The sequence below is a fragment of the Stomoxys calcitrans genome, chromosome 2 (assembly GCF_963082655.1).
Source record: "Stomoxys calcitrans chromosome 2, idStoCalc2.1, whole genome shotgun sequence".
Classification (NCBI taxonomy): Eukaryota; Metazoa; Arthropoda; class Insecta; order Diptera; family Muscidae; genus Stomoxys; species Stomoxys calcitrans.
This window is the reverse complement of record NC_081553.1, coordinates 50,079,852-50,092,332: the sequence shown is the minus strand read 5'-3', so window position 1 is coordinate 50,092,332 and position 12,481 is coordinate 50,079,852. Positions and strand designations below refer to the sequence as shown.

Below are 12,481 nucleotides of genomic sequence, written 5' to 3'. Positions count from 1 at the left end.
TTGTTCCCGCGGCGATCGGTCCTTTGGACCGGAACGAGCCACATCACATACAAGAGCTTGACGAGGATCGCCACCTCCACATGAAAATGCGGTTACAACAACAACATAAGAATAGGTACGACCATAAGGACTTCGTCCGTAGAAGCGATGCTACGAGTATTTCTTGTTTTTAAATCTAGAAAAATTCTAATGTACTAAAACCTTACTCTTATTCAAAATGTATGACCAAATTAAAAATATATAAAGCTTTTTATATGAAATGGCATTCATATAAACAATTATATGAGAAATTTGAAGTTCCCAAGGCCAAAAATCTCTTACGGAACAATTTTTAATGCTAAGAAAATATTCAATTTAGTTTTCTATTTATTATAGGTATATAAATTATCTACGCTTTCATACACCTACCTTAGGATTGCTCAAACACTGAATTTGCCAGTCGAACATTTTTATAACACCTTTACGTTCATATTCCTTGAGAACACTCAATGGCAAATTCCAGGCTGATATGGACTTGAGTGTTTCAATATTTTGAGATAAAACCATGTCTTTCTTTTTCTCCAGTGCAGCTTTGCTGACTGATTTATTTTCTAAATTTGATTTTTCCATTGATTGCTTTTTGTACACATCAACACTTTGGGATACTTTGTTCTTAATATCTGGTGAATCTTGGGTAAATTTGAGTTGATCTGGAGACATGTGACTTAAACTTATATTTTCTGATGTTGCATTCATTTCTGGCCTCTCGCTCTCTTTGAATATCATGTGGCTTGTTTCTAGTTCCTTGTGTATGGCTTGGGTTCTTTCAAGATTAGAAGGATTATCTTTTGGATGATACAAGAAGCTGCTAATTTCATGCAAGACCTCCTTGGGTTCTTCATAATGTGCTTCCTTTCTCTCAACAAGCGACAGAGGCAAAGAATTTTGTAACAAATCTTCTTTGTCATTAGGTTCTTCTGTTTCTATGAAATCTCTTATATCTTCAGAGAAAATTGGCTTATCCAAAGAGCCATCCTCATCATCGTCGCCATTTTCGCCAATTTCATTATCGGTAATATTAAAATCATCATTATTTACTTTAAAGGAGTTCTCGTTGCCAGTCAACAGGTTGTAAGCAGCATCTATCTCTGATTCTCTTAATGATGTTGCCTTTGGCTCTTCTTCTGGAATCTTATCTATGCCACTAAATGCCGCTTCTATTTGTGACACCCTAAGATAAGATTCTTCTTTAGCTGCAACATGAGCATCTTCTTTGGGTTCATTGTTTGGAAATGAAAAGTCACTTTTAAAAAATTCCGAATAATTGTCACAACTAAGTTCCTTCACTGCTTTGGGTAATGTAGAATCTGATTTACTGCGCCTGAATTTCCTATGATGGGTAGTATCTGCAGTCTTCACATTATTGCGTTGGGTAGTGTGTAAAACACGAGAACGTGATTTTGTTGCTGAGAATACAGACGTCCTATTATTCGATTTTGGAGACTCCAATATAACATCCAGAGCCTTTTCATTGAGATCGCAATTTTCTTGGTCATCTTGTAAAGCCCGATTAGCTTGACTTTCTAATTTCATCAAAGTGCTATTGCCAAATTCGAATGATTGTGAGAACGCCATTTGTAGATTCCAAGGAGATGTAAATCAACAATACAAGGGACAATAAAATTACAATTTGAAATAAATGTAAACAAAATTCTAGGCGCTTAGGCACTAGGGATCCCAAAGTAGACTTTCGACCAATCGATTAATCGACTTCTTACGTAAATAAGTCGAAGTCGACTTTTACTGATTTAAAAGTTCGATAATCGACTTTAGCTGTGTGTCGAATGGTAGCAAAGTTGTGGGGATAGTATTGGGTTGCCCAAAAAGTAATTGCGGATTTTTTAAAAGAAAGTAAATGCATATTTAATAAAAGTTAGAATGAACTTTAATCAAATATACTTTTTTACACTTTTTTCTAAAGCAAGCTAAAAGTAACAGCTGATAACTGACAGAAGAAATAATGCAATTACAGAGTCACAAGCTGTGAAAAAATTTGTCAACGCCGACTATATGAAAAATCCGTAATTACTTTTTGGGCAACCCAATAAAAATATGACGTTAAATGTAGTCAATAATTTTTGAGTGGTCCAGGGGCTAGTAAGATTTTTGACAGCACAGAAATTTTTGAAGTTTCATTCAAGATATATTCATTTACAGGTAGTGGCTGTTGCTCTACTGATTTTCGGTATGTTACTAGTTCGATCCATTTCCACTGTTTGTGTGTTATATGGTTCTTAACTATAATACACACACACAACGAAAACTCGTTGACAGATAGAGCACTTCGCGACAAAAAATTGTACTCAGCTGTTTACGGTACACTTCCTGGTAATTGATTTCATGGTTTAATTCATGATATAATTAAGAGGTAGCGTCATTAGCACAGCAACAAAAATCTATCCCTAGCGAAACTACCTTGTGTGGTAAATGTCGTAAATGTCAAAGGGTAATGGTTAGAAATAAAATTTTTTTAAACAACTTATCTTCTTCAAATGTGCTTCATATTTGTATTTTCATCATTATAACACTGTTTTGTTGCTTAATTGTGTAATAACGGATCAAATAGAATTTCTTTTTAAGATTTTAGAAAAAAATTACAGCTGTGTTATCATACCTTTGACATTAAGATTTACTGCAAAATCAAAACATACATAAAAAATTATACTCAGCTATTCGCATGACCTGACCTTATAAGTGCATTCTGAGTTTCATTGAGCAAAGTCCCATGTAAATTCATTTACGTTTTGGTAACCAACTTGCGTGCGGCATAACTTAGCCGCCTACATTGTGGGCAGACGTGACTAAATTAAACGGCTTATTTAGCATAAAAAAAGTAAAATTATTGTTTATTGTTATTGGCAACGGGATTCTAAAAGGTTGTTATTTAACAATAATGGACAATAGTACAGTTTTGTGTTTGTAGTTTATTAAAATGGAGTAAAGAAATCAAAAATTCAAAACCTTGTAAAACAGCTGTAACTCTATACGAACTGATAACACAAGCATTAGGTAGAAAAAATCGTGTCTTTAAAAACGGCATTATCACAATTTCCTATGTCAATTTGAAGAAGGAAGAGGATAAACGCGTACTAACTTCTAAGCAATGCTATACTTTTTACATCTCTTGCTTTGCGAAGATAAAATTAATGAACGTACGCGAAAAAAATTATTTGAAAATCAAATTTATTTAGAAAAATCAAATCAAAAATCTTAAAAAATGCATTCTAAAGAATTTTGAACAAGGTTGCTTTTCTTTCCCGACACATCTTCAAATGTGAACAGTCACTACCTGCAGCCGATAACCATCAACTGCTTTATCGACATCAACAATACTATCGCCTTCTACAAGTAAACAAACCCCATATGGTAACTTGGATTCTTTACTCCGGAATATTAACATTTTAGAAAAGCATACACATTTGCCGGGCGCATCATGGAAGAATTTAAGAAGCCTTTAATGCCGATGCCGACCAAAGCCGATGAACCGGCAAGTGAAACAGAAGCAATAAAAGAGTCCACCGGGGATTCAAAGGAGGAAAACCGAGACAGCGGAAAGGTACAAGCACAACAAAATTGTCCATACAAAGTTCCATTGTGGTCAGGCACCCCTCACTCCAATCGGAATTATTCATTTGAGGTACTCAAATCTGGGCAAATAATAGATGAAGTGAAAAATTTACAAAACAAACCTTACTGGACATTCGGTAGACTGCCGGAGAACGACATAGAAATGGCTCATCCGACTATATCCCGATTTCATGCCATTCTGCAGTATAAGCCAATGAGAAATGATACAGCAAATGCCGAGGACAACAGCGAAACAGAAAATGTGGAAGATGACAACAACAAAGGGCCGCCGGAAGGCTGGTACATATACGATTTGGATAGTACACATGGAACGTTTCTAAACAAACAACGTATACCACCTAAGGTTTATATACGTATTAAGGTAGGTTTTATTTTGCGTTTGGGTGCCAGCACCAGATCGTATATTTTACAAGGACCCTCAGAAGATGAGGAGCCAGAATCCGAATTGACTGTAACGGAGCTCAAAGCTAAACGCCAACGAGATTTGGAAGAAGCTGCTTTGCAAAAACAACGCATGGCTGAAGAAGCGGAAGAACGTGAACGCAATGAAGGTTGCAGCTGGGGCATGGGTGATGATGCCGACGAAGAGACAGATCTCACTCACAATCCCTATGCATCGACCAATAATGAGGAATTATTTTTGGATGATCCCAAAAAGACGTTAAGGGGTTACTTTGAACGGGAGGGTTTGCAATTGGAATATAAATGCGATGAAATGTCGGCGGGTTCATTTGTATGTCGGGTTGAATTACCCTTGGATGATGACAACGGACGTCCCATAATTGCCGAGGTGGTGCATAAAGGCAAGAAAAAAGAGTGTGTGGTGCAATGTGCATTAGAGGCCTGCCGAATTCTGGATCGCCATGGAGTTCTAAGGCAAGCCAACCAAGAGCCGTTGAAAAGAAAGCAGAAATCAAAAGATTCCGATTCAGATGATGATGAATTTTGGGATCGCACTGGCGATGTGGCCAGAAAGAAACAGAGAAAAGCTAATGCCTCGACAAGCGTGACACTGACTTATGAGGATTTGGTAGGTCTTGGGATTTTTTGTTATTATAACAATGAACAAATTATTTTTCTACTAACAGCTCAAACAAGAAGCCGAATTAAATCGCGAACTGGATCAAATTCGAAATAATATTCTGGCATATCAAGAGCAGCAAAGAAGTTTAAAAATGCAAAAGGAAAAAGAACTGGGTGATGATTTGGATAGTTATATGGAAAATCTACAAAATAAGGAGACACCCATGGACAAGACCGAGATAAAGAAGTTAAGGGTAAGATATTTCACGACATAAAAAATCACGCTATAAACTAAAAATGTTAAATTGGCTTTTTTTTTTTAGCTGGAAGAGTTACGTATCAAAACAGAAATCCAGCGTAACCAAAGGCTTCTGAAAATTGCCAAACCTGCAGATCTGCCATTCATTAAAAATCCCTTAGAAATGAATCCCCAAGATCTTGAGAACAAAAACGAGGCAAAGAAAAAGCCAATGCCTATGATAGGAAAACGTAATCAGTTTAGTAAATTTAAATTAGTCAAACCTTTGGCAGCTCCATCTGAAAAACAAATCAAGCCCCACCACAGTTTAGCATCCGATGAGGAAGAGATAGAAGAGGAAGATAATGACAATGTACCAGAGAGCGCAAGACCTACATCAGCTAAAAGTGGTACAAAATTAAACATAAATGAAGTATTTGAAAGTGCTACAGATGCAGCTGCGCAAGACAATAAGGAGACAACAAATGAGGATAAGAAAGTATTGGATGACTCATCACTGTCGCCAGGTATCACGGCCAAGTTATCTGAGGAAAATGAAACTTCGTTTGACATGGAAAAACCAAATGATGATACTGTAAACAAAACTTCAAAGGAGTCTTCTATGGAACACATATCGCGTTATAGCTTAAACGAAACATCAGAGTCTATAACTGCCAGAGATACTGCAAAGAAGCGCCGCCAACGCAATCGACAACGAGGCAAACGGGAGGTGGACATCGATGAAGACATTGAACATGAGTCCACAGAGAAATATGCCAAATGGGTACCACCAGAAAATCAATCGGGTGATGGCATTACAGAATTAAATGAAAAATATGGATACTAGATGTAAACAAATAATATTAGGGTTAAAAAAAATAAAGACAAGTCAGGATACAATTTGCTATTCTGAATGTGTTACAATTCTGTTACGAAAATTCTTTCTATTCTTTCCCATTAACTTGATATTTATTGGCATTATCTAATTATTTCTTACGCTCATACTTAAATTCATAAACGGGGGCTGCATCTTTTGTGCCAGACTTCTTTTTCTTTGGCTTCAGCAGGCGAGGCTGCTGCAAGGCACGCTTTATTTCCAGTTTTTGTTGTACTATCGCTAATTCCTTTTCCCTTTCGATGCGCTTGGAAAGTTCCTGGTATGATTGTTGCTTCAACAGGTTGGCCTTTTTAATTTCCTAAAAATAAAGTAAAAAACCAAGCAAAATAAAAAAGATTTTTTCGTTCCGTTGGAAGTTGTCTTTCGAATACACTTACCTCCGGACTCAATTCTGGTATCTGCATTTTTTCTAAATCCTTTAACCTGGGTCTATTTGTCTTTCTACTCAACATACTTGGATGTGTCTCCAGGCGTTCTGCCAATGCCATATCACTCAATTGTTTACCCTCTACATATTCCTTATTACCAGGCTCATCGTCAAAGAACAAATGTTTGTTGCTCACCGTATTGGCAAAGTCAATCATATGAAGCTGTGATTGCAAACGCTTTATTTTCTTTGCCTCCATGGTTCGCTTCATTGTGATATATTTTAGATCTTGTGTTTCCATCAAAGCCAATTGTTCCTTGCTGTGTTCATCCTTTTCCACTTCTTCTTCATGATGTTGACCATCGTGCAGTTTGGATTTAATCATGTGGTGATAGAATTCATCGGGATTTTTATTAAGTGCCCGTTTGTGCAACAATTGTAATGTTTTGCTTTTTCGTTCAGCATCGCGAGCTCGTTTGCGATAATCTTTTTTCTTTTCCAATAAGCCCAGGTGAGCACGTGACTCGGGCTGATGTCTTTCTCTGTGGACTTTTTGATTACTTTTGGATGCTTTTTTCCAGGAGGACATTTTGCATGCAGGAGTTTTTCCGACTTCAGGTCAGCACTTAACAAATAACAGAAAAACAATAGCACATGTGGATGACAGATAGTAAACAATAGAGTTGCCATCTCATCTGGTTTCGAAGTGATGTCAATAGAAAAGTTTTATTTGATGAGGATAAGAAAAAAATACAATGAACAGTGTAATAGGTGAAAATGCAATATCGTGAATGTTAAAAGAAATCAATATTTGAACAACAATATACATGGTATTTGAATGATAAATATAATTTTAGAAATAGGCGTTAAAGCACACCCTTATTTCTATGAATTGGAATGTAAATGCGTATTTCGGGGAAATTACGCATAGCTTCTTTAAGACCAAATTCTTTAATTTTTCCCACCCACACATGTGATTCAAGAGACACAAATGTAAAGTTTGTTTTAAAGGCAAAAGTTCACGGACGTACCGAAAATAAGTTCAGACGCATATATGTGCATTAATGATGATGGTTTAGCAGAACATTTGAAAACTTGGAAATGGAATTTTTGGATTAATGATGTCATTAGTACATACCAAACTCCATATAAACAATGCCGGCGAAACGTTTGCGGAAAATAGCAAAGAAGTAGCATTCGGTTTATAGTGAGGAAAATTGCAAAAAGAAATTTATTGTGCAACGCTTGAAACTATTGTCGGCATAATTTTTGTTTGTCTTATTGGCTTCAATGGTTCTTTTTTTCTTTTTCTTATTTTACTTATTTGCGAAAAAATATAAAAAGAGCAGATGTACGGCCAGGATTCACTAATTCCTGACCATACATCTGCTATTATAGTTTTATATTTTTTCGCAAATAAGGTTAGGAGGAAGGTTAGGTCAAGTGGATAGTCCCAATGAACATCATTAAAGATGTCAAATCTGCCAATAGAAAATGTCATCCAATAGGAGAAAACGTAAACAAAGAAAGAATGTAAAAAGAGAACAAGTTGACATCCTCAATGCCTAAAATTACAAAAATTGTATGTCGGCTGATCGCTTGGCTTAACCTTATTCAGTGAATTCTGATATATGTTATACCCATATACATAAAACTTATTGCAGCCTTAAAGCAGGTTTATTTCACAGGTTTATAGATTATAGAACTATCATTTAAAGCTGTAATACGTTTTGGGAATCTAAGCATAAGCATAAGCATAATTATTGTGAATGGAAACAAAGTCATTTTGTTGTTAATATGAAATCTTATGGTTGTCATCACTGATTTAAATAAGAGCTATGGCAACCCTAGCTTCGCTCAAAGAAAACCAAAACAAACTCGTACACGTGCATTAAATTCCTTTTGAAGTTTCGTTTGATACGGGTTGTTGCATACGAATTTTATATATTTTTAATTTGGAATTTTATTAATATTTCATAAATAATAAAATGGTTAAAAAGAAAATTGACAATCGTATACGTGTGATGATTGAAAATGGCGTTAAATTGGGCCACCGCACAATGTTCATTATTATCGGCGATAAGGGAAGAGATCAAGTGCCCATACTTTATGATATTCTGACCAAGTCCACAGTAAAAGCCAGACCCAGTGTATTGTGGTGTTACAAGAATAAAGACGAGGCCATATCCAAGTTTGTTACATTTTTTTTTTATTTTATATAAAAAAAGGAAGTAACAAATTTCTCTTTTTCTTTTAAAGCCATGGCAAGAAACGTGCCAAGAAAATAGCAGCTGGAAAGATTGATATCAACGATGCTGATTTATTTGATACCTTCCGAGTGTCCACAACCATACATGGCCGTTACTATTCAGAAACCCATGCCATATTGGGCAGAACTTATGGGGTGTGCGTTTTACAAGATTTCGAAGCCTTAACACCTAACTTGTTGGCTCGGACTGTGGAAACCGTGGAAGGTGGTGGTCTTATCATATTGCTATTGAAAACTTTGACTTCACTGAAACAACTTTTCACCATGAGCATGGATGTGCACAAACGCTTTCGTACCGAGGCTCATCAGACGGTGACATGTCGCTTCAATGAGCGTCTCATACTCTCGCTGGCCGATTGCAAGCGTTGCCTGGTGGTTAATGATGATCTAACTGTGCTGCCTTTGAGCTCCAAGACGGCCAATGTTAATCCGGTTAATGTAATTAAAATCTATGTCATTGATTTTCATTTTTTAAGATTTTTGTTTGTTTTTATTTCAGCCTGCAGATATTAACAAGTCGGAAAATAATGAACTTTTGGTGGAATTAAAGGAAAGTTTGCGTGATACCCCACCGGCGGGGCCTTTGGTAAATTTATGCAAAACCTACGACCAAGCCAAGGCGGTGGCACAGTTCATTGAAGCTTTGGCAGAGAAACAACTGAAGTAAGACGGGCTTTAGGACTCTTTTTTATTTATTTATTTCAACTCTTGTTACAGACCACCCACCTCCTTGACTGCAGCTCGTGGTCGTGGTAAATCTGCTGCCATGGGTCTTTCAATTGCCGCTGCAGTAGCTTTTGGCTATGTTAACATTTATGTAACTTCACCCCATCCAGAAAATTTGATAACCTTATTTGAATTTGTTCTCAAAGGTTTCGATGCCTTGGAATATCAGGAACATACAGATTATACCATAATAAGATCCACAAATCCCGATTATAAAAAAGCCATCATACGCATTAATATAACACGCTCTAGTCGTCAGACTATTCAATATATAGCACCCAATGACACCCATCTCTTGAATGCTGCTGATCTTTTATTGATTGACGAAGCAGCTGCCATACCTTTGCCGTTGGTAAAGAAAATGATGGGTCCCTATTTGATATTTATGGCTTCAACCATCAATGGTTATGAAGGCACTGGCAGGTCGTTGAGCTTGAAGTTGATATCACAATTGCAAAAGGAAAATGCGGCACCACCACCGGTAAGACTTTAAAATGGTCTTAGATTTTTCCCCTTTAAGGATTAATTTATTTTTTCTTTAGATCAAGCTTGATGAATCCATACGTTACTCTGAGGGAGATGACATTGAGAGTTGGTTGATAAACTTGCTGTGCTTGGATGCCACCAATACTGTACCAAATATAAGCTCTGGCTGTCCCACACCCGATGCTTGTGAACTGTATTACATAGATCGTGATGCCTTGTTTTCATATCACAAAGCAGCCGAATCATTTTTACATCGTCTTGTTTCAATTTATGTTTCCTCACATTATAAGAATAGCCCCAACGATTTGCAAATGATGAGTGATGCTCCTGCTCATCATTTGTTTTGTCTATTGGGTCCCATACAGCGTAAAGATCATTTGCCAGAAATTCTGGTGGTTGTGCAAGTAGCCTTAGAAGGTGAAATATCATCACAAACCATAACAGATTCTCTAGGGCGAGGTAAAAAGGCTAGTGGTGATTTGATACCATGGAATGTATCCGAGCAGTATGGTGATAGGGAATTCCCCAAATTGTCTGGTGTGAGAGTGGTGCGCATTGCCACACATCCAAACTATCAAAGGGTTAGATTTTTTTAAGGCAAACATAGCAATCATTCAGAGGAAAGCAAGTCCAATTTGAACTTTCAATTGTAGTGATTGCTCTGAAGTTTTACTTGGGAAAAACATGATATTAATATTTCTTGCATAACATTTTCCAGATGGGCTATGGCAAGCGTGCTTTGAAGTTATTGAAGGACTATTATGCAGGAAAGTTTACCGATTTGGATGAAAACAATGCCAATAATGAGGATAATAATGGTAGGTGTTTAACGTCTAAGTTAACAATTCTCAAAATTATGTAATTTCTTATTCCATAGGCATCGAAGAGGTTGAAGATGAAGATGTGGGCCTTCTTAAGGAACAAATTCGTCCCAAGCGCAAAATTCCCACTTTGCTGAAGCGTTTGAGTGAACGAGTACCCGAAAACATTGATTATATGGGCACTTCATATGGGTTAACGCAAGAGCTATTGAAATTCTGGAAAAATCTGGGCTATGTTCCCGTTTATCTGAGTCAAAAAGCCAATGATTTGACTGGTGAACATTCATGCATTATGCTACATACATTGGATAAGTCAGGAGCTCCTCATCAAAAAGTCAATGCCGAATGGCTAAGTCTTTATTTCAATGATTTTCGTAGAAGAGCCATAAAACTTATGGGCAAAGCCTTTAGAGAGTTCCCTACAAGTTTGGCTCTTTCGCTGCTAGACAACAAATGGGTTAAAATACCCCATGATGAATTGAACAAACAAGTATTGGACATATACTTTCTGCCTCACGATTTACAGCGTTTGGAGTCCTACGCACGCAATCAAATTGAATATCGTTTGATATTAGATCTTACCAATGACATTAGTTATTTATATTTCCAAGGCAAAATGACTGATCTACCCATAGATACACTGCAGAAAGCTATACTCTTGGCCATAGGTGTTCAAGGCAAGACAGTGGATGGCATAGCTGGTGAGCTGAATATGCCAGGTCAACAAATTCTAGCCAAATTCTATGACTTAATTAAAAAGGCTTCGAAATATTTCTCCAATGTTGTGGAAGGTCATATAGAAAGCACCATGGTGAGTGAAACACAACTTAAACGAGGTGAGGACTTCGAGCCCATAGCTTTATCTCTAAACGATGAATTGGAAGAGACTGCAAAACAAATAAGCAAGAAGCAAAAAGACGATTTGAAACGTTTAAAAATGGAAAGTCTTAAGGAGTTTGCCATCAAAGGCAGTGATGAGGATTGGTCCAAGGCTTTATCCGGCAAAGAGGGTAAATCGAAATTGATATCTGTTAAAAGGTTAGTTTCTTAATAATTTTTACGCATTTTATAGGCTGTTAAAGAATTTTCTAACATTTGTTTTGTTTTTTTTAATTTTAGCGGTGTCAAACGTTTGGATGAACCTTTGGATACCTCAAAAACAGACAATGGCTCAGAGCCCAAAAAGAAAAAAATGAAATTTGGTAAAAAATCAAAAAATAAATCTATGATATAGTTTATAGTTATATTTTGTATAAGTGTATGTATAAATGGTATTTTGTAATACTACAAATAAAAACGCCCACAAAAAAAAATCTTAAATATTTGAAACAAATTTTTGTTCGAATTTGGACATGTTTGAATTTGGACAATAAAAATTTAAGTAAATTTGTAGAAGAAAAAATCGTGGGATCAAAATCTGGCAAATTCGATTTTAATAACAATTTTTACGAATGTTAGGTTTTTTTAGAAAATTTTGATAAAATTTGTTTTTGAAGAAAATTAAAACGAATTTGGAAAAAATGTCAAAATTTGATTTTCGAAGAAAATTTCCTTAGAATTTGATTTTCCCAATAAAATTTTGGTTGAAACATGGTTTTTATAGAAATTTCCACAAAACAGAATTTTGAAAATTTCGACGGAATCTGTGTTAACAGAAAATTTCACCGAAATTCGATTTTTAAAAACAAAATTTTGTAGATATTTGAATTTTTTAAAGATGTCAGAAAATTATTCAAAGATTTTTTGTCGGAATTCGATTATCTCCAAAAATTGGTAGGAATAAAACTTCATGGAAGTTCCAGGAAAAAAATGTTATAAAACAAGTAAAAGGGAGCTAATCGACCGGCCCGAATCTTAGAAACCCACCACCATGGATTCTGCTATAAATTTATACAAAATAAATTAAGTTGTAGGGCACAGTTTTATTTTACATACCAAACTTCTGTCAAACCAGCAAAAATTAAAGCTTCTAGGAATCGAACAAGAATTATCGAGAGACCGGTTTATATGGGAGCTACATCAGGTT

The 12,481-nt window shown here is 36.1% G+C and overlaps 4 protein-coding genes across 4 annotated transcripts in view; 2 read left to right on the top strand and 2 right to left on the bottom strand.

The window, feature by feature from the left end:
* The window catches only part of LOC106083095 (DNA polymerase theta), a 35,802-nt gene extending 34,097 nt beyond the window's left edge, over positions 1–1,705 (bottom strand). The window contains exon 1 of the mRNA XM_059363035.1: positions 409–1,705. Coding sequence (XP_059219018.1) covers positions 409–1,614 — 1,206 coding nt within the window. The 5' untranslated portion in view covers positions 1,615–1,705. The remainder of the gene's footprint in view (positions 1–408) is intronic.
* Positions 1,706–3,398: 1,693 nt separating this feature from the next.
* On the top strand, positions 3,399–5,826 carry LOC106083145 (kanadaptin). The gene is made up of 3 exons (XM_013246002.2): positions 3,399–4,657; positions 4,716–4,904; positions 4,974–5,826. The coding sequence occupies exons 1-3, from the start codon at positions 3,473–3,475 to the stop codon at positions 5,733–5,735; spliced, it is 2,136 nt and encodes a 711-aa protein (XP_013101456.2). The 5' UTR covers positions 3,399–3,472; the 3' UTR covers positions 5,736–5,826.
* Positions 5,812–6,820, bottom strand: LOC106083146 (probable U3 small nucleolar RNA-associated protein 11). The gene is made up of 2 exons (XM_013246003.2): positions 6,164–6,820; positions 5,812–6,084 (listed from the first exon to the last, which is right to left on the bottom strand). The coding sequence occupies exons 1-2, from the start codon at positions 6,740–6,742 to the stop codon at positions 5,875–5,877; spliced, it is 789 nt and encodes a 262-aa protein (XP_013101457.1). The 5' UTR covers positions 6,743–6,820; the 3' UTR covers positions 5,812–5,874.
* Positions 6,821–8,046: 1,226 nt separating this feature from the next.
* On the top strand, positions 8,047–11,775 carry LOC106083147 (RNA cytidine acetyltransferase). The gene is made up of 8 exons (XM_013246004.2): positions 8,047–8,344; positions 8,413–8,860; positions 8,922–9,085; positions 9,140–9,629; positions 9,691–10,215; positions 10,353–10,452; positions 10,512–11,493; positions 11,575–11,775. Exons 1-8 carry the CDS (start codon positions 8,142–8,144, stop codon positions 11,687–11,689), a joined length of 3,027 nt encoding a protein of 1,008 aa, XP_013101458.2. The 5' UTR covers positions 8,047–8,141; the 3' UTR covers positions 11,690–11,775.
* Positions 11,776–12,481: the final 706 nt, after the last annotated feature.

Excerpts from the sequence above, each read along its gene's own strand:
- LOC106083145 (XM_013246002.2), top strand. The coding sequence starts at position 3,473 with ATGGAAGAATTTAAGAAGCCTTTAATGCCGATGCCGACCAAAGCCGAT. Across the intron at positions 4,658-4,715 it reads CACTGACTTATGAGGATTTG|CTCAAACAAGAAGCCGAATT; the intron begins GTAGGTCTTGGG and ends TTCTACTAACAG. Across the intron at positions 4,905-4,973 it reads CCGAGATAAAGAAGTTAAGG|CTGGAAGAGTTACGTATCAA; the intron begins GTAAGATATTTC and ends TTTTTTTTTTAG.
- LOC106083146 (XM_013246003.2), bottom strand. The coding sequence starts at position 6,742 with ATGTCCTCCTGGAAAAAAGCATCCAAAAGTAATCAAAAAGTCCACAGA. Across the intron at positions 6,085-6,163 it reads TACCAGAATTGAGTCCGGAG|GAAATTAAAAAGGCCAACCT; the intron begins GTAAGTGTATTC and ends CTTTATTTTTAG.
- LOC106083147 (XM_013246004.2), top strand. The coding sequence starts at position 8,142 with ATGGTTAAAAAGAAAATTGACAATCGTATACGTGTGATGATTGAAAAT. Across the intron at positions 9,086-9,139 it reads TTGGCAGAGAAACAACTGAA|ACCACCCACCTCCTTGACTG; the intron begins GTAAGACGGGCT and ends CTCTTGTTACAG. Across the intron at positions 9,630-9,690 it reads AAAATGCGGCACCACCACCG|ATCAAGCTTGATGAATCCAT; the intron begins GTAAGACTTTAA and ends TTTTTTCTTTAG.